At 50.7% G+C, this 25,459-nt stretch overlaps 8 protein-coding genes across 8 annotated transcripts; 4 read left to right on the forward strand and 4 right to left on the reverse strand.

Annotated features, from left to right (window-relative positions):
- Nucleotides 1-372: 372 nt before the first annotated feature.
- On the reverse strand, nucleotides 373-3,284 carry N7525_006978 (putative alpha,alpha-trehalose phosphate synthase subunit TPS3; the record flags this gene model as incomplete). The annotated part of the gene is made up of 3 exons (XM_061213879.1): nucleotides 373-440; nucleotides 500-3,201; nucleotides 3,262-3,284. 3 exons carry the CDS (start codon nucleotides 3,282-3,284, stop codon nucleotides 373-375), a joined length of 2,793 nt encoding a protein of 930 aa, XP_061068310.1.
- A 566-nt stretch (nucleotides 3,285-3,850) lies between these two features.
- N7525_006979 (Stk19 family serine/threonine-protein kinase) lies at nucleotides 3,851-5,028 on the forward strand (the record flags this gene model as incomplete). The annotated part of the gene is made up of 2 exons (XM_002567494.1): nucleotides 3,851-4,388; nucleotides 4,442-5,028. The coding sequence occupies 2 exons, from the start codon at nucleotides 3,851-3,853 to the stop codon at nucleotides 5,026-5,028; spliced, it is 1,125 nt and encodes a 374-aa protein (XP_002567540.1).
- A 311-nt stretch (nucleotides 5,029-5,339) lies between these two features.
- Nucleotides 5,340-6,422, forward strand: N7525_006980 (SRPBCC family protein; the record flags this gene model as incomplete). The annotated part of the gene is made up of 2 exons (XM_002567495.2): nucleotides 5,340-5,835; nucleotides 5,902-6,422. 2 exons carry the CDS (start codon nucleotides 5,340-5,342, stop codon nucleotides 6,420-6,422), a joined length of 1,017 nt encoding a protein of 338 aa, XP_002567541.2.
- A 206-nt stretch (nucleotides 6,423-6,628) lies between these two features.
- Nucleotides 6,629-7,203, reverse strand: N7525_006981 (uncharacterized protein; the record flags this gene model as incomplete). Its single annotated transcript, XM_002567496.1, has 4 exons — nucleotides 6,629-6,825; nucleotides 6,880-6,904; nucleotides 6,998-7,087; nucleotides 7,141-7,203. The coding sequence occupies 4 exons, from the start codon at nucleotides 7,201-7,203 to the stop codon at nucleotides 6,629-6,631; spliced, it is 375 nt and encodes a 124-aa protein (XP_002567542.1).
- A 2,717-nt stretch (nucleotides 7,204-9,920) lies between these two features.
- N7525_006982 (C2H2 zinc finger protein) lies at nucleotides 9,921-11,762 on the reverse strand (the record flags this gene model as incomplete). The annotated part of the gene is made up of 1 exon (XM_002567498.1): nucleotides 9,921-11,762. The coding sequence occupies one exon, from the start codon at nucleotides 11,760-11,762 to the stop codon at nucleotides 9,921-9,923; it is 1,842 nt and encodes a 613-aa protein (XP_002567544.1).
- Nucleotides 11,763-16,326: 4,564 nt separating this feature from the next.
- N7525_006983 (uncharacterized protein) lies at nucleotides 16,327-17,894 on the forward strand (the record flags this gene model as incomplete). Its single annotated transcript, XM_002567500.2, has 2 exons — nucleotides 16,327-16,803; nucleotides 16,857-17,894. The coding sequence occupies 2 exons, from the start codon at nucleotides 16,327-16,329 to the stop codon at nucleotides 17,892-17,894; spliced, it is 1,515 nt and encodes a 504-aa protein (XP_002567546.2).
- Nucleotides 17,895-18,585: 691 nt separating this feature from the next.
- N7525_006984 (condensin subunit BRN1) lies at nucleotides 18,586-21,310 on the reverse strand (the record flags this gene model as incomplete). The annotated part of the gene is made up of 3 exons (XM_002567501.2): nucleotides 18,586-20,565; nucleotides 20,620-21,187; nucleotides 21,237-21,310. The coding sequence occupies 3 exons, from the start codon at nucleotides 21,308-21,310 to the stop codon at nucleotides 18,586-18,588; spliced, it is 2,622 nt and encodes an 873-aa protein (XP_002567547.2).
- Nucleotides 21,311-21,886: 576 nt separating this feature from the next.
- On the forward strand, nucleotides 21,887-25,068 carry N7525_006985 (sodium/calcium exchanger protein; the record flags this gene model as incomplete). Its single annotated transcript, XM_061213880.1, has 2 exons — nucleotides 21,887-22,093; nucleotides 22,171-25,068. The coding sequence occupies 2 exons, from the start codon at nucleotides 21,887-21,889 to the stop codon at nucleotides 25,066-25,068; spliced, it is 3,105 nt and encodes a 1,034-aa protein (XP_061068311.1).
- Between the last annotated feature and the right edge of the window lie 391 nt (nucleotides 25,069-25,459).

Consider the following 25,459-nt stretch of genomic DNA (forward strand, 5'->3'; position numbering starts at 1 on the left):
TCAGAACATTTTGCCTATATGGTCTCTTACAGTACAATAGGATCTTTTTCCAATATGACTACGAAGTGACTTGGGATACAGCTGTTCACAAAGAAGCACCAGGTAACTGCCCTTGTTGTTCGAGTCTTTTTTTTTGTTCTTTTCTGAATTTAACCGGACATTATTAGAAGATGTAATGCAAATATGTCTTCGTGTAGAGCCTCCATGTATGTACCATCTCAGCTTGATCGAAAATGCGCAGTAGATGTATGTCAGCATCAAATCATGGTTACTAAAGAAAATGGAAACTCCGGTCCGTTTTGCTATCTTCATGTATTCGTCTTCGCATGTTCATGTTCTGGAAATTCGAAGTAGATCAAATTGCTCAATAGATCAATCTCGCAACGGCAATTTAGTTTGGCTCTGTTGCGCTGCCAATTGTTGCAGACAAGAAAGAACGCCTGTAAGGAATTAGCCAACTGAACATTTGAAATAACATAGAATATCATCCCGAACTTACCAGTAACTCCCTGGGTCAGGGTAGCCTTAGCCTCTGTGCTACGCGAGCCCAATGTGACAGTCATAGCATAGTCGACGGCCTTTGCGCTGTGCAGCTTATTAGCCCACCGGAAGACCGGCTCGTCGTCACGGTTATCACCGATAACCAGCAAGAAATCGGGTCTGATGACGTCTTCGTTTTTGTCGGCATTTGCCATGAACCACTTCCAGACCAGTGCGGCTGCAGATGCCTTGTTCGTGTGAGTGGTCTCCACAATCAAAGCACCCTCAACGGGAATCGCATGCACATCCAGGTTAGCACATGCATCGTTGATATTGCCTGCACATTCAGCAGAAGACCTAGCGGCGGCTTGGCGGTCTTCGGCGGATCCGTGGTGGAAGACGAGCGAGCAATGTCGCTCCTCAATCCAGCTACCCTCGACACGAGCCTGGAAGTATGCCAGGATATTAGACACAGATGCCTTCCATGACTTGACATGCATCTTGTCTGCAAGTTGGGTCCAGGAATCGGCGTGCGGCTCGCGCACGAAGGACCCGTTCTCGGCAATTAGTCCCAGATTGTTGACTTGTCGGAATAGCCGTTCCATTTCCTCCGGCATGCGAGCGCTCATTACGTAGACAACATTGGCGGGGTCTTCGGTCAAATCGTTTAGAGTTGTGATTGCGCGCTGCGGCGTGGTCAGAATGATGCTGCGCGGTGATCCCCAGGAGGCTAGGGTGTCTTCGTAATCGATGATCATGAGTCGTTGCTTGGACTGGCGATACCGCTCGGTGAGCCGGGATACGGATAGTCGGGGCACTGCCATGATTTCTCGCGAAGATTGCTCGTTCCAAACACGGGTGAGGGTTTCGTTGAATGATTTCACCCAGTTGGCAGTCGAGTTCTTCAGGACTGCACGGTGCAGTTCCTTCCAAACCTCCTTCCGTTCCTCTTCACCGCGAGTCAGTGCTGTGTGAATTGCTTCGCAACACTGGCGGTAATCCCAAGGATTGACTAAAAGCGCATGGGTTCCAAAGACAGACGCGCTGCCAGTGAACTCGCTAAGAATTAATGAACCGTAGGCTTTGTCGCCCCATCGACCATCCTGGCAGTAGACAAACTCATGACTAGTCAGATTCATTCCCTCGCGTAGGCTGGTGATCATTAAAGCATCTGCCACAGTGATAAGAGCAAGGTACTGCGGGAAGGCTAAGTCTTGTTTGAGGAATACCAAAGGCTGATGAGCGAGTGTCGAGTGTGTGGAGTTGATCCGCATGGCAATATCGGAGATAGTCGCCTCCAGCTCTGGCTGTTCCGTAGTGCTAGTGGCGACTTGGATCAAGACGACCTTGTCGGCCCATTCTGGATAGGTGTTGAGGAAAAGCTCATAGCTAAGAAGTTTTTGGCGAATACCCCGAACGGAATCAATCTTATCGCGCGAGACGATCAGGCGCTTTCCTTGATAGCGCTCCGAGATTGTACCGACCCATCGCTCCACGTCCGTTGCCTGGCGGCGCTTATCCCAAGAAGTTGGGTCAATGCCGATAGGGAATGTACCGACGTTAACAAAACCGTCTTCTAACTGGATCCCTTCGGGTGTTGCTTCCACACACAGAATCCGACTGCATGTCTGCAAGAAGTGCCGGCAGTATTCATCCGTCTGGAAACCAATAAGGTTGGCACCAAGAATGCCCTGCAGGAGCTCCTTCCGTTGCGCCAAGCATTTGAAGACCTCCGACGATGGGAAAGCGATATGCAGGAAAAACCCGATTTGTGCATCTGGCAGCAATTTGCGAAGCATAGCTGGAACCAGTAACAGATGATAATCCTGGACCCAGATCGCATCACCCCGTTTCCAATTCTTAGCAATGCGATTTGCAAAAGCCTGATTCACCTTGACATAGTAGATCCACGAATGGTCCTCGTAAGCTTTGCTTTTCGGGTTATCTGGGATTTGATAATGGAATACTGGCCAAAGAATGGTCTTGCAGAAATGTGTGTAGTGCCCGTCGAAGTCGCCGTCGTTTACGAACACCGTCAAAGACCCATACTCATCTTCCAATTTCTCCGCGATGTCTCGCCGGGTGAATTTTGCCAAGGCGTCAGTGGGCATACCCATGGTGCCCACCCACATCATGTTATCCAAGCCCCCGGCGTCTTTTGCGGATCGCACTGCATTGCGCAGGCCACCGTTGCCCTGCTCCGCGGTCTCGATGGTCCATTCAGCTTTCGAAAAGGAAAGTTTTCGGCTGGCTGTGCTGGCCTTTCTTAGTCGCGCATGGGAAGCAATGGTCTCGACCGCAGGAGGCCGGTGAGGCACAGGCTCCTTGGTGGGACGAAGATCTTGGTGCTTGAGAATGGATGGGGATGGCGACAAGACCGCCAATGGCTTTGGCTGATTGAGCGAAGTTGTGGCACCCCATACCGGGGAATGACCCTCACTCTCCGTGAGGAGCCGGTTATCCTGCTCCGCGGCCAAAGGGAACGGGTACCCGTCTTTTTCTTGCTCTGCTATCTGGGCAGCAAAGATGCGCTCATGATCTGTTGTAGCCCCTGGTGTAAGACCCGGCACTTTCCCTGGGACGCCCTTCTCAAACAAGCTAGCCGCAGAATTGGGGATGGGTGTGATGCCTTCGATGGTGGGGTTCGCAGATGGAGGAGCTGGGGAGGGAGAGCGAGCGCGCGAGTTGTTGATATGGAAATCGACAGTGTAGGGTAAGAATCTACATAAAAAATTCATCAGTAAGCCATATGTACTTCAAGGTCCAGTTAGCGCCACGTACAGAGATGCTATGAAGACAGTCATGGTGACTGAGCCCGGCCTAAGCGGATGGGCAGAAGAATATTAAAGCACAATGAGAGAGAGATCTTCAAGCTCTGACGATAGAAATAAGTAGATATATGCGACAATCAAGTGAGCGGCTGGAGTCCTAACAACCGGAGGCAAGCTGAAGGGAAAAAAATGTTAGTTACACGATGTGTTTCTCATGACTACGTCATGTGAAGATGCCAAGTGGGGGGAGGAAGCAAGTTTGGCCGTGGATTGGCAGGACAAATAAGAAGAGACAGGCAAGAGTCTAGATCCATTCAGAGATGACATGGAGATAACTTGGAATATCCTTGCAGACCAGCAAGATATCACGGAACCAAGGAAAGACACCCAACTTATCCATCGCCTGACATGAGCTTACGGCCTTGTACCGGTTTTACCCCACTGGAGGGTCGGGATGTTCCCGTATGGTATTTTAGTTACAGATGTTACAGAACTATAATGGTCCACTTTTATTGGTGGAATATCCGGTCACCTGATATCAGGTAATATTCCAAGGTTTCTCCTCCATTCTGGAATTCGGAAGTTCATTCACTCATGCCATGACCTTGCGTCTTACCTCCGCCCCGGTATCAGGTATCAAGAAACGCAAAGCCTCTGCTCCCAAACCCCGCGTCTCGCCCTTTGCCGCCCATGCGCGCCGCAAACCTACATCTGGTGGCCTAAAACCGACTGCAGATCTAGATTCCGATGATCCACTTCCAGATGTAGGCGGGTCTCATTTCATATCGGAGACCGCACCGGTTCAGAATGTGCTGCAAGCCATTCAATATATTCGCGATGGCATGTTCGAAGAACTTCCGACACGGGCGGGGATGAACAGCACACGCATCGCAGAAGTCCTCAATCTACGCCGATCTTTGCCTCCACTCGCTTCCGTGGCCCATGTCCATACCATTTTAGAGGCACCGACACAGGTGGAAAGGGAAATCGTTGAACAAATTCAGGCGGGTCGGATTCGGCGGTTAATTATACCGGGTCGAGGCAATGATGCGGCAGGGCTGGGCGATTGTTTGGTGCTAGCAGAGGACTGGGATAAGCTGGTGCAGGAAAGCCGTGCATTGGAACCACCACTCAAGGGTGAGTTTTCGAGTCCGCATTTCTCTGAGAATCATGGACTGACGGGATTGTAGAGAAATTCCTTGATATCCTGAAACGTGTTGGGACCTCCTCGGCGATCTCGCAGGGGGTCTTCACGACGGACGAGTACAGGGCCTTGCTCCGTGCTGGCTTTATTGTCTCGTCTTCATCTTACACACAGGGCACATTAAGTATTGCATCACTTCCTAATCTACCTCCAATGGCGACTTCATCAGCGAGTCGAAGCGAGTCTATCTCGCATTCTGAGCGCCCCGTACAGTCAGCCGCCCAGGCTCGTGCCGCAACTCTGTTCTTGTCTCTTCCTAACACGGGAACATATCTCCGCTTGTTAGGTTCAGGTCGCGCGCATCTGCTCGCTCTTCTCCGTCGATCCGCCTCTGGTGAAGCCCCTCTGGGTCTGATGAAAGATCGCTGGGATGGTGCTGTTGAGACTGACAAGAGTTTCCATGTAGCCAAGCGAGTCCGCGGCGAGTTTGCAGGAGTTCTACCGGGTAAGACTAAGAAATGGAAAGAGCTATACGGTATGCGCTTTCGATGGGTGCTTGAGGAAGCACTAGGCGCGGGACTGGTGGAGATGTTCGAGACTGGCAGCGTTGGACCTGGGATCCGCTGTCTATAGTCCCTATATCCTTTGCCTAAATTCTGGCGCCGGTATAAATCTATCAATAAGATCATAGACCTATTTGACAGATAAATTGATCAAGTCGAGAAGATAGTTGTGTTCATGAAGCCGTCTAAAGAAGCAACCTTGGAACCCTCTATTTCTCACATAATCTAACCCTGTGCAAACAATTAGTTAAGAAAGGCATAAACTCGTCAAATTTTATTTTGCTTCCTGACTTCTTCCATTTTCTTTACCCTCCATCTCTCCATCTTACGCATCTGCTTTCTTCGTCGCCACGCCTTCTTTCCTTCATCCATCCACCAACCATGCCGCTAATCCAATTAGAGCCACATCTGTTCACCAGCCTCCCTCGTCACCCAGATCTTCAAGGGGATGCCAATACTCCAGATCTGCGGGAGTTCATCCACAACACCCTTGTGGAAGCCCAGCCTCTTCTAAACCAGTTCCCGTCCACATTGAAGCCAGACTGCAGGTTGCGCTCCTCTCCACCTTCAAAGGCAAAGGTGAAACTTTCACGGGGATGGCGAACACTGCAATCCCCCCAGGAGGGCTCAAACCCCAAAAGCGAATTCTGGGTATGTCGCCAAAGCGACCACCAAGACTCTGACCGTCTGCCTGGGACAGTTTCCCTATGGGAATTCCACGACGGGTTGCGATACAACCATGCCGAGCACGAGAAGGAGTACACACCCAGTGTGACGAGCGTAAATCAACTGCTGAAGTGGAACGAGCCGAGACAATGGGATCTCAACCAACCAATTATTGTTGGAAACTTGAACTACAAGCATTTCGAAGTTGAACGTATGTATAAAAATCCCCGAACACAACTATCACACACAAGGACAGCGCACTGAAACCCAAGGCCAGTAAATCTTATTGTGCACACCTTCCATCCAAGCGCACTAATCCGGCCCCGGGCCTTCATATCCTGGACTATGTCGGCGACCTTCGCCACCGCATACCCAGCAAGCCTATCCAATCCAGGCCATGGCTTTATCACCGTGCAAATTCCTTTCTATTTGACTAAGCCAATGGTCCCTGGCTCGCCATACGCCGGACTCTACGCACAGATTATGGACATCGTCCCGCACCGGGCGGTCTTCGCTTACTATGCCAGTATCGAGCGGGTTCAGCGCGTGCCGCCTCCTAGCTCCCCGGCTTCGAGTCAGTCGTCTGCGCCGGACTTGAGCACGCCTCCCGAGCGTTACCTTCGCTGGACTATGCTGACGACGTCTGAGGCTGGTGGAAGGATTCCTAAGTGGGTTCAGCGGAGCTGGACGCTGTGCGGAGTTCCGCGGGCTGTTGTTTCTGATGTGGGATTGTTCATTCGGTGGACTATCAAGCGGAGGGAAGAGAGGAGATTGGAGCAGGATTCTCAAATGGGGTGAGGGTCAACTTGTTGTTGGTCCGTTGAGTGTGTTTCTCGACATCACTCTACTGTGTCATCTGGGGTAATTTCAATGGCTGTGGATTATTATCAACATACAAAACCTCAAAAGTCAAAAAGCAGACAGGTACAAAATCAGGATATGTTTCTTTGTAAAACACCCCAGCTCATTGAATTGCACCGTAGCATATACTCTCAGCGATGATTTCACAAGCAAGCCTTGCCAACACCGAAAGCCTGCAACGCAGCAGATATACCAAGGACAATGGAAGTATCCTTGATACCATACTTGGCATACCAGGCAGAGCTAGCCCAGAGCAACAAATTCGCGATTCCGGCCATGGCTTTGTTCACTGGGTCCTGGAGGAGAGTAGGATCTCGTGACCATTGCCAGTGAAGAAGACCTGTTGATGATTATGGTTAGGACCTTACTAGGAAAAATGACACCACAAACCTACCAGTCAGTAGAAGGAAACCACTCCCCTGTTAATGAAGGCCCGAATTGGATAGTCAGTATACTGCAAAACAGGCGTGGTCGACATCGAGACAAGACACCAAGGCCAAAGTTGAACGTACCTGGTACCACCCTAGAGTCCCGCACGCCCATGAATTCGTGCCTTTGATAGCTTTGAACCTAGGGTCGGCTGTCCATTGCCTGCCCATAATCTACGCAACAATCAATATGGGGGTTTAAGGGGTTTCTGAGTTCGGAATAATACCGTGTGTCCAATGGAAAGCAACACAAAGGATGCAGCGGAAGCCTGCAGAAGTGTTGGAGACATTGTCAAAACTGTACTCCGTATCGTGTTGAAGGATAGAACTTTGAAGGGTTCTTCAGTTCGAGGTGTACTTTGTACCTTGGTGATCTTGTGCCTCGGCTCAATGTGAAGATGCCCCTTATGACGCGAAGGGGCTACGATCCACGTAACATTTTATTGTATTTTATCCTACTTCATTCAACTATATGGTTCTCAAAGACAAAGTCTTCATATCTATGTAGAATCTGAGGTAGCGAGGCATAAGCCCGGTGTCATTGACGGGCTTTCTGAATAAATATGTGAAGGAAAAAGCAAGCCCCACTGGCGGTAGCAAAAAACACCAACCGAAACCCACGAAAAGCCAGTAAGAACATTCCAAACTGCATCCATCTCAGACGTTCTGAGGACAAGAGGGGGGAAAAGGAAGAAGGATACCAGACTACAACACTGTATCCTGCGTCGATGAGATCATCAGCGGCGCGCGGGTCATTGATGTCGCCAATGTTAACACCGAGTAGGACTCTTATATGGTACCTTGCGGCAGCCTGTGTCGGACACCCGGAATGACGGTCCTGGTTCCCTATGGTGACACTTCCCGTGTGAGGCTTACTGACATAGATGGAGGAAACAGCGACACTCAAAGCAATAGTCTTTGTACCGCCCCGTTGCAGGAGCGTAGCGGAAAACCCCGAGGACTCTGTGGCCCTCTCCCCAAGTGGCGGAACCACAAACACCATCAGCAAGAACAGCAGTAGGATCTTGAACCTTAGCTGATGGTATTTGAGGGTCGTCGGGTGGGACACGCATGAGATTCGAACACAATCGCTGGCCTTCGGCAAGACCGGAGAATGGACTGCCAAAGAAAACCAGACCACTCTCTTTCATCTGTCCAATCCGAACGGAATCTTGGAGTTTGAGCGTGCTGGGTGGCGTCAGGGTATTCTTGAATAATTCATTGACAAATTCCTCTCCTTGGAGCTCAACCCCAACGCAACGTCTCTATGGGTGAGTTCCGTAATAAATTTCCCAATCATCAACCACCGGTACTAGGGTGGTAGACGTTTCCATCGAAAGAGATCTTTTGCGGAGATTCGCGAAGGTCAAAAGGGAAAACGATCTGACGAGAGAAAGGTAAGTCAGGTTCAGGATGTCCGTGTGGTGAAGGACGGCGCCAGAGAGCGATGGCTGGAGGGGATGAAGGAGGAGGTTCCAAATCTAGAGTGACATTAGCTTTCAATTCGCTTGGTAAATCTGGAAGTGTCGGTATCACTTACGGACGACTCTGGGAAGAAACCCAGGTGGAGCAAATATGGGCAGTGATTGAGAACCTCGGGGCGAGAACAACACAAGGTCCTTAGAAAGGATGGATTATGGGGTTTGTCTCTCGTTTGGAAGCCGAGGAATCCGTTAGGATCGACTTTGGCAGGATGAGAACTACCTCGTGTGTAGTAAGTTGAGCCATATGTGGAACCAAGACAGAAGTGGGAGATGGAAGGGTGGGAAGGAAGGGAAGGGAAGGAAGTTGCTTCTACCATATACTGATTCCATCCATGTAGGGTCCAGCTAGAATTCAATTTGGACGTGACATTTTAGAGCCCATTAGTATATATCCATGGATGTTTAGAATAAGCGTAATATCTAATAGGAGAACTAGGGCTCCCGATGCATGGTATGTGTGTACCTTTACATATGTAGTGACCTACCTAGGTAGATACCCAGGTGTGTATGTCCTGGCTCTTCCCGATTCATGCTCTTAGCCAACAGATAGCCACCTTGACGTCTTTCTGGCCGACGTAGACGTCGAGGATATAGCAACTTTGCTGGAGAATATCGAGATTTATATAGTCGGAATAGCTTCTTCATTCCTATTTTAGAGGGTATAACCAACCTCCTATAGTTGTCGCGTCTTTTTGAGTGTCTTACTGAGCGTCTTTTCGGGCGTTCTTTTCGGTGTCCTTTTTAGTGTCGTTTTGCTACTTGCTCAACGACTACAAACGCTTCTACGTCACGATCGGACGGTTCTGAATATGATTAAGACCAGGAGTGATGGTTAGCTCTGGTAGAAATTCTGAAGGGGAGTCAATGCGTTCTTCTTCCGGTGTCCTTGTTCGCGACTAACAAGGTCGTCTACTCCGTACATTGCACATCCATGGATCATAAGGGTAGTGTCCCCACGAGGAAGCACCTACATATCAACGATCGTACCAATTCATTTGACAAGTTCGAGAGTATATTATCACTAAGTCGGGAATAGCAGCATTACGAATAAGAACTCCAAATCCAGCGTAACATGCACATATCCAAACACAATCACATGATTCCATCTTTGGTATGGAATCGACAACAGGACACAAAGTGTCCAGGTCGGACCATTTTTGTTTGACACGCCAAACTCTGTTGGCTGTCCAAAAAAAAAAGAAGGGTGAGAAAAGGACACTTTGCAGCGCACTCCAGGTATGAATAAAGTAGGCTAGAACGGAAAAGTTCCCCGGCTGGTATGATCCCGGGGGTAAAGGGGGTTAAAAAAAAAAGAAAGGAAAAGAATAATGGGCATAGAAAACACCAATGCCGGCGGCTGTCGGTGTGGTGATCATGAGGGCATCAAGGTTGACGCTCGAAGGAGGATGGGATAAACAAGACGTATGGACAAAGGAGAAGGAGGGGAGGGCATAAAGATCAGTTCACGTGGCTGACGGTCAGCCATATCGTACACGCTAGGCAGAACCACACCCAATAACGAATTACCGCGGTGGTCCGGAATTATTCAAGTTTACTTCCATCGGAGCCGGGGGTACTGAGTTGGACGACGCAATGTGCGCCCGCAAAGCGGCAACTTCAGTGCGCAATCCTGTCAACTCTTCGTGCATTGTGCGCACGTACGCCCAAAGCTTATCGACTTGGCTAGCCTCACTGGAATTGGCATCTGGCCCATCGAATCCTTTGTGATGAGATAGACTGTGGGTACTGGAGTGGCTGTGTGAAGGAGTGTGCTTGGTTGCGGCTTGCATGCCAAATCGAGCATCCGGGGAGGTCATACCGGGCGGGGGAGGCAGCTGGGGCGCACCTGGCTGTGGCAGGGGCAAACCTAGTGTAGGCGGTGCGTGGTTCGAAGATTGGTTCGCTCGCCCGAAAGAGGACTGCGGGTGTGGCAAGGACTGTCCCATACCGGGGGAGTGTGCGCGATGTGGCGGTGCACTATCATGTTGCGATGAAAGAGCGTTCGGGGACAGGGGCTTAGGGCTGTCACTAATATTGTTGGAAGGGAAGATAGACGAGCTCGAGGTAAGTCCCGCAGGGGGGAAAGTCATGTGTGTAGGCTGCGAAGCTGATGTTGACGCGCCTGATCCACCATGATTGGCAGGGGGTGGGAAAAGATGGCCGGGACGGCCGGCGGCAATGGGCGGGTAGGTGTTTGACTGGCGTGAGTGAATTGAATCAGACCGAGCAACTGTATCTGCCTCGTGTTTGCGGATGCTCGGCATGGTCATCCGTCGCTCGTCTTCTTCATCCATGCGCTCAGGTTCTGCTGTGTACATCAACCCATCCATGTCGTCGGGTCCCCCGGTCGTACCATCCCCATACTCGTCGTCTGCCGCAAAGCTGCCCATACTCGAGCGTCGACCCGCGCAGCCTCCCTGTCCTTTATTATGCCGAGCGAGCGCATCACCTCGGGCAAAGCGACGCCCACATTTAGGGCAGATGTGTGGTCGCTCGCCAGTATGCAGCTTTGCGTGGCGCTTTAAATCGTGTAGTCTTCGGAAACGTGACTGGCAGGTTTGACAAACGAAAGGCTTTTCCTGACTGTGTGTGAGAAGATGACTCTTGAGATTATGTTGCCGCGTAAATTCTGTCGCGCAGTATGGGCAGCGGTGTTTCTTCGCAGATGGAGAACGGGGACTGCCTCGATTGTAGCCTGCATGCGGTAGGCTCAGTCCGCGACGTGGATCGTTAATGTTGCCTGTGGGCATTGGATATGAGAATGATTTGCCATCGTGGTCGATCTCGGAGTCATCGCGCGACCGTTGATCCCCATCCTGAGAATTGGATTCCTCGATGGGACCAGGGCTAGCTACCGTCGAGGTATGCATTAGTGAGTTGTGGTGATGATCGTTTGATCCGTACGGGTCCGACGGCGATTCGGTCGCGTGCGAGTCGATTTGCATATTCTCGGGGGATGCATGGACTGAAGGGTCATGAATCGGGGCACCTGGCGACTTTTCGCTTGCACCCAGGGCCTCCCGGGCCACCTGCGAACTGTTTCGTTCCGCGTCCTTTTCATGCTCCGGCCGATCCGCCGGTACTGATGTTGGGCTGGTCATCGGAGGAAGCTGATCCGTCATCGGAGGAAGTTGATCTCTCGATCGCGAGACGTGTAGGCCGGCGCTGGCAATCGAGCTCAGGCTTTCGGGTTTGGAGGATTTAAACAAAGAGAGGGGTTCAGAGGTAGTGATAGAGTTTCCAGATATGGAGTTGGATACGGCGATGGGCTCGTTGTTCGACATCAATGTCGCCATGGAGAAGGAAGGTTTCGCGCCAGCCTCGAAGGGTGGACGAGCAAAGGCGACAGCTACTTTGGACGTCATGTTAGAACAATGTAAGGAGGACGAGGGGAATGGAACCTGACTAACTTTCATCCACCGGGATATATCAAAGATGTCAAGCAGACGAGGTTGGGGGGAAAGAGAGCGAAGACCAGGGCGTGTGGGGCGTTTCTCACGAGTGTGGCGCAAGCTGACGAGTGGTTTCAGCTTCAAACCTGTCAAGATCCACCTGAATGAACCCAGGGGCTCAGGCTTTTAAGATAGCGACCGGGGGAATGAGTGGATGAGATTCAATGGTCGTCTGAAGTTTGGAACGGTTGCAGGAACAAAATAAGACAAAGAGATGGAAGAATCTGAGTGGTGAAGACAGGAAAGTGGATGGTAATGAACTAGTTTCATACCATTTCCCACCATTTACCGTTAAAATTGAAGGCAAAAAATAAAAAAACCACAACGAGAGTAGAATGTGAGCGGAAACCGGGCAGGGGATGATATGTTTGGTGGGGACTTGGAGAGTCGAGGCTCTGGAGAAATGAACCCTGAGGCAGACAGGTACTGAGTACTTTGTATTCAACTACAAATACTATGTGTTAACAAGTACACAGTACCTGATTAGGATTGAGGCTGTGTAGACCGCTAACACTTTTGTGGCTGGCTCGTGGGGCACTTCCTGCGGCTGACCTTCTCTTCAAGAGTACACGTTGCCTGAGATTTTACATTTCACTTACAAACGCCCTACGAATGATCTACCTATATACATCTTGATGAGGCTTACGGACTATAAACAATATGAGATGTTCAGACTGTTTTTTCGTTACCGTGGCCTTGATATAGAGTCAATAGGAGTGATGTCACCCCGGGGACCCGCGCATAATATATTGTATACAATACATTCCAATTTCAATTTCGATTTACTAGAACGCCCGATCCTTGGAGATCTGTACTAGATCGAGTGGAGACGGTATTGAGGGATTTCTACGGATGTTCTTTGCCATCCGATGTACTCCGTACCTGCTAGGTAGTACATACACGCGGACTCTATTACATCCATGGATGTAATATACTGACTCATTGGATGGAAATTTACCCTTGGTAGTCCTTAATTACTTTACTAACATGCCTCATTGTCCAAGTGAACTAATACAAGGCGCAAGAAATTTGCTGCGCAATGTGTTATACTGCGTACTTATAAAGTTGTACGTTTTAGGCGTGGCTCGGGGGATCGACCTCCGCGCAGAGCCCCAACGGCACCACCAACGGTACCATCCATGCTGGTGCTGAATACCATACTATCTATATACCTCTATAGACGTTCACAGCACATAATTTCTTTTGAGCAATTATTATAAGGTAGATTTCCAAATCATACAACACTACATTCGCGAAGGAACGTCATGGAGTGCCTCGGGGCCCTCCAAGGCTGTCCAACCCTCTACAGTTGCTTACTCCACTCCCAAAAATAGCCTGTGGCTGATACTCATAACTCCCTGTATATTACTCTAGACGCCTGCATGAAATGCAAACTTTCATAGCCAACTCTCGCAGATAAATTGGAATGTTTGTGTGACCCACGTACTGGAGATTGATATTCCCCCCACTGGTGGCGTTGACACTCTCCATAATGAATGGGCTATGTCGGAATCTCAATCAGGCATCTTCTATAGCAACTGCATTGAAAATATGTCCTCACACACATTATGAGTGTTCCCTTTGTGGAATAGATGTTCATCATGCACTCGCAAAAGTCTCTCCGCTGAGAGCTCTATGACTGTCAATGTAGACCATAATACCAGGAGGCATTCTTTGATATTATGTGCTTTTTGAGCCAGCAATTTTATTAGAATATCCATCGATACGTTACAAACGGGGCGCGGAGACTGCCAAAATTAGCAACGGACAATATCTTCTGATCCTATGAAAGCTCAGCATCCTACTATTACAATACTTCCGGAAATCAGTCTCACCATCTACACTCCAAGGCCAATATCGACTATGCTTTATGAATGATAGTTCCAGAAGAGTAATTTCCCTGCAAATTTGGAATATGTCCCAATCAACACCCTTCATGTCATATTACGTATGCCCAAGGCACAGCTACATGACCTCGCAGTGCAGGTCAAACTCACCAATGGAAACACGGTTGCTGCATGGCCACGACCTCCTCGGGCAACACACCCCTCCAGCTTCGTCCCTCCCGTCCGCCCTCGGATCTCTACAGTTGACATCCTGTCTTTAGTTCTCCAAGCGCCAACGTTGTTGTCCTTGTGTCCATCAATGGACCCAATTGTTATTCTCTCGTCCATTGGCCACGTATATAGGTACGCCGTGACAGCGAGGCTCACTTACCCTGCTTGGGAAGTTCTCACTCTCCATCACCTCCGCCAGAACTATGGCAGCCTGCGCCCGAAGTTCGGAAGGTTACAGTCATTAGTACTTATAACAATATTTCCGGACGCCGAGCAAATCTTGGATCGAGTTGAAAAGCATGTGCTCGGTACCAAAACAGACGTGGTAATGGTCTTACGAAAATCAACACCGGAAGATTGCATAATGCTGGCTGTTGATGTATGTTTAGAATATCAACCAGTCAATCCCGAAGAGGGTCTTAAGGTATTCATAGGCAGGTAGTGTGGCGCAGGTTGCCATTACAGCCTTAGCACTGGAACAGCTCTATAGGTGGACTGCAGAAGCAGCATTTGTACTCACCTTAGCAGCTGGAGGTCTGTCGGTTTGTTATGCTTGCTTAGCGCAACAAAGAATGCACATTCATTTCGTCCCCGACGACGTTAAGGGCTTCTTGAACAAGACTAGCAGTTTAGAGAAGAATTTCACGTCCTCGACAAACGTCTCGATTGATATCGCAGAAATGAAGCATCATTGGTCCATATGGTGACAGACAGAGGCATCCAAAAATAGGCATTGCATCATATCTCGGGACCCTCGAGATTTGCCTCGATCTGATACAGATCTATAGAAATCGATTAAAGTGAATATATCCAGATTTAGCTAGATACGGTACCATGGTCCCTTGTGCCACTAGTGTGCCCACCTGTGTCAATGAGGACGGGATATTAGAAGTCGGGTGGAAGTCGGGAAATACTGTACCAAATAAGCCCTGGAATGCGCAAGTGCTACCCATAAACATGAAACGAGCCATACTTTCCACGATGGTCTTGTGATAAACATCCTGGATGTATTGTTTGCCCAGTCATGATATGTGCGCCGCTTCTACATTTCTATACCGAGATCTTTTCAACCATGGCTACTTTTTGTGAAACAGTTATCATATGTACAAATCCCTCCCCCGGTGATAGCGAGTAAATAGTCGAGTGACGAAGGTGATGACAGCAGTTCCTTTCGGGCTTAGCGCCTTTTTCATCAGCGGTTAAAGTGTTCCTTTATCGAGTATCCCATCCTATTGGTAGATCCGATGTATGGCTATGGAGAAGCTGGAGATAATAAGAGAAGTGGTGTGGAGTGAGGGATATCCATGAGGTACTTCTCCAAAGACATGCTATGCACACATGTATCTGCAGGCTAAGTGGCGTTCCTAGCTGGGCGGCTACGAATCTCAATGTCCACTCATACAGTATAGAAAATCTCGCACTCATTATTATATCCAGGGCATAGTCTACTATACCATAGAATCAAAATCTCGAGATTAGAATCGATGATGAGAAGGTAAGTACAACAGGGGACGACATTCGATGAAAATAAGAAGAGATCATCTCCTAGACAAGCTAGTGTTAATATGCGTGAGCCAGGCACTTATCACTGTGACTGTGAAGGCAAAAATAGCCCGGTGCACAGACCGTCAGCTTCTCCCCCCTCAGGGTGCTTAATCGAGTGATGTGACTGGGCCTCGACTTTGGGTTGAGGTACGGAGTACTTTCATCCATTTAGCATCTCCCCTGTTTCCCTCGGACCGCTCATTCATCTCACACACTCGAGCGGTTCTGCATTCTGTGTGGTTGGACGATCGGCGGATTAGCGCCGGGCTGGGGGTGATGGAGGTGCATCGTGAGGACCAACACGGCTACTTGATTTCACTGGCCCGTTACTCCACTGTGACAAGCTTGGCTGATCACTCCCGCCGGCCAGTCACACTCCCCTCTCAATGCCTCGAGGTACAGTGCACTTGCAGCCAGAGGGCTTGACTGGCTTTGGGTCTTCCAATCATGACCCTGGTCGCTGCTGCAAATTCCCCCTCGGCGCTTACTCTGGCCCGACTCAAGTGACGAGAATCCAAAGCCTGCATTTTGGTCCCCCCCGCCTCTCGGACCATGCCAGCACTCAAATATTATTGATATTCAAGGTGCCCAGGCCGGTTCCTGCACTCTCTGGTTATCTTCATTTTTGTTTTCCCTCCAGATCACCATCTGCTGCTTAATACCCGTGTACGCAGGCTTCGCACACGGTATCGGTGATTTACTGCAAACCTGATATAGTTCAGCCGTTGTCCTACCACACTTGTGGTCTTTGGTGTACATTCGACTCGATTGAGGGTCGTCTTTCTCCCAGCAACCAAACTTGTGGCCGTCAAGTCAAGAGCTGGCTCTCTTGACCTAATTGTTTGATTTATTTGCCTGCATTGCTCATCGATTCAATGGCAGTATCAGACAATAGCCGAGACCACTCTCCTCTGACCTACGAGCCCGTTGTTCCCACAGATCTCACCCGTGCCTCTTATCACAGTGCAATGGGTCCTCCACCACAGCACACCGTGCGAGAGAATCGCAGCGACTCCGATACGAGCAATGCCTCTCTCAAGAGTCCGCGCACTGCTCGTTTCGCCGAAGCCACATCAATTCACTCTCCCATCGGTTGCACAGAAGCTGGACGATCACCCTTCGCCGACCCTCCCAATCCTCAGGCAAGGGGAGATGTTGGAGATGTGGGATTCGGCTACGTGGCAGCGAACAATGAACATGCGAATGACCAGGTGCCAATGTCACCTTTCAGACCTGACCTGAAGGTGCCGCAGACAGCCAAGTCATTGAACCCGCTCAGTCCAACTTTCCGCGAGGAGTACATGCTTGAGAAGCAAGAAAAGAAGGCTGAAGTCGAGAATGCCCGAGACCTGGTAAGAACGTCGTCCCACCACGCCAATCAATGCAATCTACTAATTGTCACTAGAAAATCAAACTCCGCGTTCGAATCGCCAAGGTCTTCCTGCGTTTCGTCAACTTCGGCTGCAGTCTGATCGTGTTGTCTCTGATCGCCGTGACATTGACTGTCTTCAACGCAACCAGGCACCTGCCCACTCGTAACAACCTTCCTGCCTGGGCAGGGGGCACCAACCCATGGGCCCAGTACCTCCTCCTGTCCATGGCTTGCGTCTCCTTAGTCGCCTGCCTATTCGTTTTCTGGGCCTACCGAAAGGGCGGCCACGGACGCGCCGAGAAGGCCGCCGTCTACTACACCAGCTTCTCGCTCGTCTTCTTCGGCTTAAACCTAATTATGTGGATCGTCGGCGCAGCCGTTTACCAGCACTCCAAAGCCACCGGAAACGGCAAGGACATGTGGGGATGGTCCTGCGCGAAGAATACCCGCGAGCAGCTCTACCACAACACCGTCGACTATGCTCTCCTTTGCCGTCTACAAGACTGGGGCCTCGTCTGCGCCATCATCGAAATCGTCATCGAAGTGCTAGTTATTCTGATCTACGCGGTAGTCTTCTACCGCGTCTGGAGTAAGCGCAAGCTGATGAAGTCCATGGACACCCGCGACAACGCCCGTTCAGATCTATACCTCGCCCAGCTGCGCCTGCAATCCGCCCCGAACACCCCCGGCTTCGCAGGCTTCACTTCCTACCCTCCAAAGTCCCCATTTTACGCCGCAGGCCCCGTGGACCCCCACTCGGCCGCCGAGAAGGGCATGGCTCAGCCGCAAACTACTCAGTATGCCTCGCCGCGCTCTCCCACCCGCCCTACCCCGTCCTTCCAGCTCCAGCCGCCTCCGATCAAGGTTCAGCAGCCAACCCCACAGACTGCCCAAGAGGAGTTCGCTCCTCCTTCTCATCACTCGCAGTCACCGCCCCCTCAAAGCCAGCGCGAGAGTCCGCCTATGAACAGGGGTAGTGCTCCCGGTGAGCGCACTTACGATGCTGTCCCGATTCCTGGCGCTTATCAGAGTCCCATGGTGCCGGTGTTCCCAGCCCCTGTACGCAAATAAATGGGAACGAGTCCAAGCTCTTCTTTTACTTTCATTTGTGACTTGGGGTGTTTTGGCTCGATCCCGTTTTCCCTTGTGGGAAACATTTGAATGAAAGTGCTTGAAAACAATGAAAACACAAAAAAAAGTTGAAAATCTGGAAATTCCAATTCAGGCCATCGCTTTCGATTCATCTGCTTTAAAATCAGACACTTGTTCGACCTTCTTTTGTTTATCCTCTCCTCGTGGAGCTTAATGTACACCCTGGGACACGCGGAGTTTTGGCGTGAGATACAGATACCTATTTGGACTTTGGTACACTGTTGGTGTATTTACTCTCTTGATATTTGTTAAATGAATATACAGCAATCATACATACATGTATAAATGAACCCCTTACCGATTTTCATCCCAGCACCGTAGATACATACAAATTGGCAAGCAGCGTTCGACACCAAGGTAGCAAACTGATCCTACCTGACTTACATTACTGGGATATTGCACGAGAATTAGAAGTATGTGAAATCGTTTGTGATCATCAAAACAAAAGATGTAATCCGAAGAGGCAAAATAACCAAGAGCGCCATTCACTGCGAACAGGAAAAAGCAAAACCACAACGCCGCAAGGATCTACAAGTCACACCGTCCTGTCCATCAATCGTGACCAACATGCATATCGTGGTGCTCCTACCCGGGTCAACTGTACATGCAACTAAAATAAAACAAGGCTATCACATTCCTCCCCCTCTTCGATGATGGCGTGCGTATCCCTACTTACGAAGATCTCTTCCAGGGTAGCCGCATCAGCACCCATCTTGCTAAGATCACTCTCGAGCACGAGGCCCTGTTCGTTGGCAAGATGCAGAAGACAAATAAACCCGAATGACGTGCTGATATCGCGTAGGGTCTCAGCCGGGTAGACTGCCTTGAGGGAGTTCATGATTTGCGTGAACCGTAGCCGCCCAGTGGTGTCCTTATTAGCGACTGGTTGTTCCGGGCTCTCCGTCTTGGGTGTGGGTGGGACGGGGGCATCCGCTTCACTCTCAGGTTCGGTTGGCGGCTCACTGGACACAGCTCCTGGCTGTGAAGCCGAGGCGAAGTCCACGGCATCAACCAGGCGCGCGCCCATGCCCTTCCACATCTCCGTTTTGAGGCGCCGGACGTCAACCTTCTTTGCAACTCGTGCATATGCCACGTAGTCTGGTCGTGCACGACGACCACCTTGGGTCACTAATTGTGAGCCGTAGCCGCCAGCTCCTGGTCGGCCAGGCGTAGCGCCTACCATGTTCAAGAGTGCGCTGAGTCCGGTTGCTCCACCTGCTTCTCCAGCCGATGTGCCTGGAGGCCCGTCTACTGGCGGAGAAAGCATCTCCCGAGCATCTGCGAATGGCAGATTGTCGTCGTCATCGAGATCCATGCCGTTCGGGAAAGCAAGACCATCGTCATCAGCAAAGAAGTTGGCATCATAAGCACCCGCAGCACCTTCCTCGCCGGCGTTTTCTTCCGGCTTGTGATTTGCCCAGAATGCCTCATCCATGTCTCCATTACCAGCCGTCAAGTCCTGCCGACGGCGTTTGCCCAAGATCTTCTTTGAACCCATCTTTGCCTTTGGCTTGAGGAACAACGTGAGTAGGTTGCGGGAGTTAAAATGCTTGTCGTCGGGAAGGAGGTTGCGACCCTTGGTCTTCCACTGCGTCTTGGGTAATGAGACGGCAGAGTTGGAGCTGGCCGGGGTGTAGATCAATTCTGCAACAGCAGGATCCAGAGGGGCAGCAAAATCAATCTCAAAGGGCTCCTTCTCTTTGCGCTGCTTGGGTGCCGATGTAGCGGGCGTTGCATGCTCTTTGATTCTTCGAATCTTCCAGTGTTCTGGGCCAGCCCAATTTTTCTGTAGCGCATTGTCAAAGTAGCTCAGAATGTTTTCGTGGTCGTGACTATTAGTCTGATGAGACATAGAGATGGCGTATGCGTCTTCATCGCCATCCTCACCCTCGGCATCATTATCTCTATCGTGAGCGACCCGGTGAACATTCAACATTGGTTCCAAGGCGGCTTCTCGAGCCCATACCTCTCCTCCGTCGCCAAACCCAGTGTCGCCACTGAGATCAAAGCCGGCTAGGGTAGCATCATCGTCATCAAACCCGACAGCGTTGTCGTCATCGAGCATAATACCAGATGGGTCATCCGGTGCTCGTCCGTCTTCGTCCATCTTGTCTTGCCGCCATTCCTCTGGCGCTTTGAGCAGAGGAAGATCCAACGACCCGCTGGGATCGCCCAAGTCAAGGTTTTTGAGCGACGGACAAATATCTTGTTCTTCGAGACGATCCAAATCTGGGAAGAATTGGCTCGCTAGCGCGGCAAGGTCGATTTCTGTGTTATCTTCAAACGTGTCGCTTGCAGATTTCTGGGTTGGTTTTGTTTGCTCCTCGGTCTCCTGGTCAGGATCCGTGGACTCTTGACGGTCATCTTCGGCGGTTTTGGCACTATCATCCACAGCGTCGTCACTGCTGTCGAACACGATTCTTCCGTGGCTATCAATAGCAAGGTGGTTTAGGAGCAAGCCCTTGGCGCCGCCTTCATCGAAGTCTGCTGATGCTTTCTTGAATAGCGGATCCACGGCAAACTCTAGCTCGAACTTCTTCAATTGCAACGACGAGAACGATGGCGCGAGGGTAGCCTCATGGGAACGTGTCTAAATACCATTCAGTTAGTCAAATCCCAGACCCTGACACCGTATAGATCATACCTTTTTCCGCGACTTGCGAGCCTGACCGTCCTCCCCTTCCTCGTCCTCGTCGCCATCTTCCGCCTCCTCCTCTCCGCGCCCTCTCTTATCACGGCTATCAGCCAGTCCACTCAGAAGTTTCCCTGTCTCAGTTGCGACACTGTCCACACGGCTGGTGTAGATTTTAACACAGCCGTCAAGGGTGCAACTGGCCTTTTGAAAGTTTACACCGTCTCCTTCCTTTAACAATGACATATCGTGGAAATAGTCGATCAACGCAAAGTTCCAGGAGTTATTCGCGTTGATTTTGTTATCCGTCGCCATCTTCATCCACTCCTCAAAATTGGCCAGGATAGGTACGCGCTTCATCGGCGTCACCGCACGGCCATTGACATCGCTAGTGCGACTGCGATGACCTGAGCCTCGAGGAGTTGCGGGACTGTCGCTCCCTTCACGATCGTAGGTGTATCGACGGGGTGGCATAGGCGTCTTGACTGCGGCTTTAATCTGACTCATTTGGCGATCATGAAGCGCTTGGCGAGCCTCCATACGCGCTGCCTTTTCGCCCTCATCGTCGTTGAGGGGTATCCTGATATGATTAACTAAATGTCATAACTAGGAGATATCCAGATACGTACTTGACCGGAGAGTTTCTGTGCGGGGTCGAGGTGCCGTTAGAACGACGATGTACCTTGTTTGCGACACGCGGCATGGTTGCGGTTGCCCCCGATAGGGGATGGCAATAACAGCGTTAAAACGGAAAGTTCTATGGGGGAGGGGTTGATGTCGACGAAGCAAAACAAATGGGGAAGTCAACAAACATACGGCGGTCCAGCCGCACCAGTGATGCAATATATGTTCGATGCCTGTAATATAAGGTATCAATATTGTACCCAAGCTGGGCTAACCTTTGGTCCATCCTTTTTGAACCTTCAACCGCCCTCCAATTTTCAATTTTAACTCCTACTTTTTGGCCATATTATCTGTATCAATTACAATTATTCTCGCTGAGATCGACCCCTCTAACCTGTTTCTTCAGTGCAACAACGATCGGCGGACTAAACGCATTGGCCCACTCCCGAGCTCCGCCACATCTGGGCAGCTCCTCCTCGTCCCTAGCTGACATCACCGCATTCCTCACCGCACTCGCGCTGGCATATACAAACCAACTTCTGTTAGACGCGTGGGGTATATATTGTACATGCATTGAGTCCTTAATGTTGAGCTTTCCGGTATAAGCTGGTTTACAACATCTACAGCTTCGGCCCAGGATGCCACAATTCTCGTCATGATGAGCCAGCTGCCGTCCTTCCTGCAGCCTGCCGTCCGGAAGCCACGATATTCGATCCGACCATTTTACACCACATTGTTGGTGTTTACAGTCATTGCCACAGCGAGTTGGTTCCTCACTGGTACTACAAATGAACATGGGCAGTTTGCGCAACCGGGCACAGGGCCGCATATAGACCTGTTCAAACGAGAGAGCGAACTAGAGGTATCTTTCCCTTCCCAAATACTTTCCTGTGAGATGGCGCCGAAGGCTAAATATTGTTCTGTTACACGATGATATAGTGCCGCTTGGTCCGCAACGTCAAAAATCAGTGTGAATATGTCCGCGCCAACTGCCCCGACCACGAGGACGGCCTAATCTCCTATCTCCAATTCTACTATTGCGGGCTGGCGGATGCAAAACCGGTAGCATTCGTGATATTGATCCTCTGGTTATCACTACTCTTCAGTACCATCGGCATCGCGGCAAGCGATTTCCTGTGTATTGATCTGAGTACTTTGGCTAGCATTCTAGGACTGAGCGAGAGTCTCACAGGGGTGACATTCCTTGCATTCGGCAATGGAAGCCCTGATGTTTTCTCCACTTTTGCCGCCATGCGGTCGAATAGTGGGAGCTTGGCCATTGGTGAGTTGATGGGCGCGGCGACTTTTATCACGTCTGTTGTTGCGGGCTCCATGGCATTGGTCCGGCCATTCAAGGTCGCGCGAAGAAGTTTTGTCCGAGACGTTGGTTACTTCATAGTGGCCGTCGTTTTCAGTATGTTTTTGTTGGCCGATGGGAGACTTCATGTATGGGAGTCAGCTACGATGGTAGGCTTGTACGCCTTCTATGTCGTAATGGTGGTGACCTGGCACTGGTACATGGTACGGCGACGCCGAAAGAATGAGAGAGACCTTGCAGCTCGGGCTCACTTTCATATACCGGAGAATCAAGAGCTGGACATCGAAGAGGCCGCCGAGGACGATGATCCAGGCGTAGCGTCCGAGTCACGAAGTCTGCTCCGTGGAGCCTCAACTGAAGATTTTGATCTTCTGGAACGCGCTGAGGCCGTTCCTCTATGGAAAGAAGAGGATGACGAGGACGACGAGACACGCAACCGGTACTTGGCCGAGATCCGTGATAACATGCACGTCTATCGACCTGTGCAATCGAGGCGCAATACGATGAACCCCATTCGGCCAAGTCTTGTTGGTGCATTGGAGTTTCAATCCGTTCTTCACTCGCTGCAGAAATCAAGGAACACCCATCGCAATCCGACAATAAGCCTAAACAGTTATTCAGACGATGGCGAGGCCGATTTTGACACTCGGTCGGTGGCATCGCATCCTCGCGCTAATCGACCATCCGCTACTAACGACCGCCTATCGCCGTCCAGTGCAGCAGGTTCCTCTCGAGTTCGAGCTGTCTCGGCGAACGATGCCATGGGTTTGAAATTTGACTCCAGTGTTTTGGAGCCCCGGCCAACACAAGGCCCACTGCTTACAGTGAGCAGACCTTCTTTTGAGGACACTTCAGGACAAGAAGCCATGCGGTCTCGCCAGCTACCTCGAATTGATACCGGGACAGCGTTGGATGTGTCTCCTCCGAATCGGTCGCCGAATCTGAGCCCAGTTACCACAGGTCCTCAAACTCGTCCTCAAACTCCTGACCGGCTGGCTCCATCAGACGCTTTTAACTCCCCCAACTACAACGACGGAGGGGCAAACGAACGGTCCCCTATGTCAGTATCTCCTAGGGGCACTACAATCCGCCGTCACTCGGGCTTCGGGTTAGAAAGCCCTTCGGTGCCATTCCCATCGTATACTGATTTACCCTCCGTGGCATCATCACGAGCGCCCAGCATTCGACTTCCAAATTCATCCAGTCAATTAGAACGGCTGCAAGTCCACGATGGGTATGATGATTTCGCTCATGTAGGCCTCCCTTTCCGCAAATACCTAAGGAGCTGGTGGCCTGACTCGATCCCCCCTCCTCAGCAGATTGGTTGCACGCTCTTCCCGACCTTGGCGGGCTGGAAGTCTAAAGGTGTCTGGGAACGACTGCTTGGTATTGTCGCAGCTCCCAGTGTGCTGCTTCTTACTATAACCGTCCCAGTCGTTGAGCCAGAGGCACCAGAGCCTGTGGAAGCGGACCCCATACCCTCGTTGATTGTTCAGGATGTCGGCGATGGAGATAATCCCTCTCCAAGGGTTCGACTTCCAGCCGATAGTCCAGTGATTATGGCTCAGGGACATGACTATGCCGGGCCAGCTTCTAATGCGCCGCCAACGCACCCTCATCGAAAATCCTCGTTTGAACACACTGGTCGCCCGCGATGGGACTCGGAACTCCCGGCAGTGCCGATGCCAGGTTCAGCTCCTGCGCATCCTGCGCCAACAAAGGACTGGAATCGCTGGTTGGTTTCCATCCAGCTTTTCACAGGTCCGTTCTTCGCCGTGCTCATCGCCTGGACGACCGTGGACGAGGATCGTCAGCCACGCAACCTCATTCTTCCCTCCCTCGTTTCCCTCTTATTCTCATCCATCTGTCTCACAGCCCTGCTAATAAGCACCCGTCACCGACGAAAGCACCGACGTCCCAGTGCAGACCTTTCCCTCCCGCTCCTTCCCGACGAATCCCAACCTCACACCTACACCCTCCCACCGCAATGGCGGCCTTTCCTCTCCCTACTTGGCTTTTTTGTCGCCATATCCTGGATCGCAACGATCGCCACAGAAGTTGTCTCTCTTCTCAAGACTATCGGCGTTATCCTTAACATCTCCGATTCCCTACTCGGGTTGACCATCTTCGCCGTTGGAAACTCGCTAGGCGATCTGGTCGCTGACATCACTGTTGCCCGACTCGGGTATCCGGTCATGGCTCTGAGTGCCTGCTTCGGCGGTCCCATGCTGAATATCCTCCTTGGTATCGGGCTTGGTGGCCTGTATATGACCCTCAACGGCAGGAACCAGAGACACAATGAGGCATCGCAGGATGTTGACCCTGTGCAAGTGCCCTATGAGATCGTCATCTCCAAGGTGCTTGTTATCAGCGGCGCGACGCTTTTGGTTATCCTAGTTGGGCTTTTGATTGTTGTCCCTATGAACAATTGGAGGATGGATCGCAGGATTGGTTGGGGTCTTATCGCTGTTTGGTGTGTGGGTACCCTGGGAAATGTGATTGCAGAAGTTGTCTTGTGAATGTGAATTGGTGTCGGAGGATGAACGACACAAATCTCAAATGACGAGTATTGGGTTGGTCTTTCTTTTGGTTTAGTTTGGTGTCGGTGTTAGGCATTATGGGGATGTTCGTTTTTCCTGTTTCAATGTATAGCTCATCGCATACTGCTAGTACAGTATTTCTGCATATGAAGTAATTGTGATCACCACTACTGAACATAGCAATATTGCCTTGTAAGGCCATTGAAGGTTATAGGGATGGACCCGTAGCTCACCGTCATTGTCGTTGTCGTTGTCTTGTCGTCAGTCATCAGCCTCAGTGGTTTTAGTCCAGTTCCTTCCTCTCTGTAGTTTCTTCGTTTCTCCTTTCCTTGCAGTTTCAGTAGCCTTAGCAATTCATCGTCCACCACTT

The sequence above is a fragment of the Penicillium rubens genome (genome assembly GCF_028828025.1).
Source record: "Penicillium rubens strain IBT 27055 chromosome Unknown utg000003l_segment0_segment0, whole genome shotgun sequence".
NCBI lineage: Eukaryota > Fungi > Ascomycota > Eurotiomycetes > Eurotiales > Aspergillaceae > Penicillium > Penicillium rubens.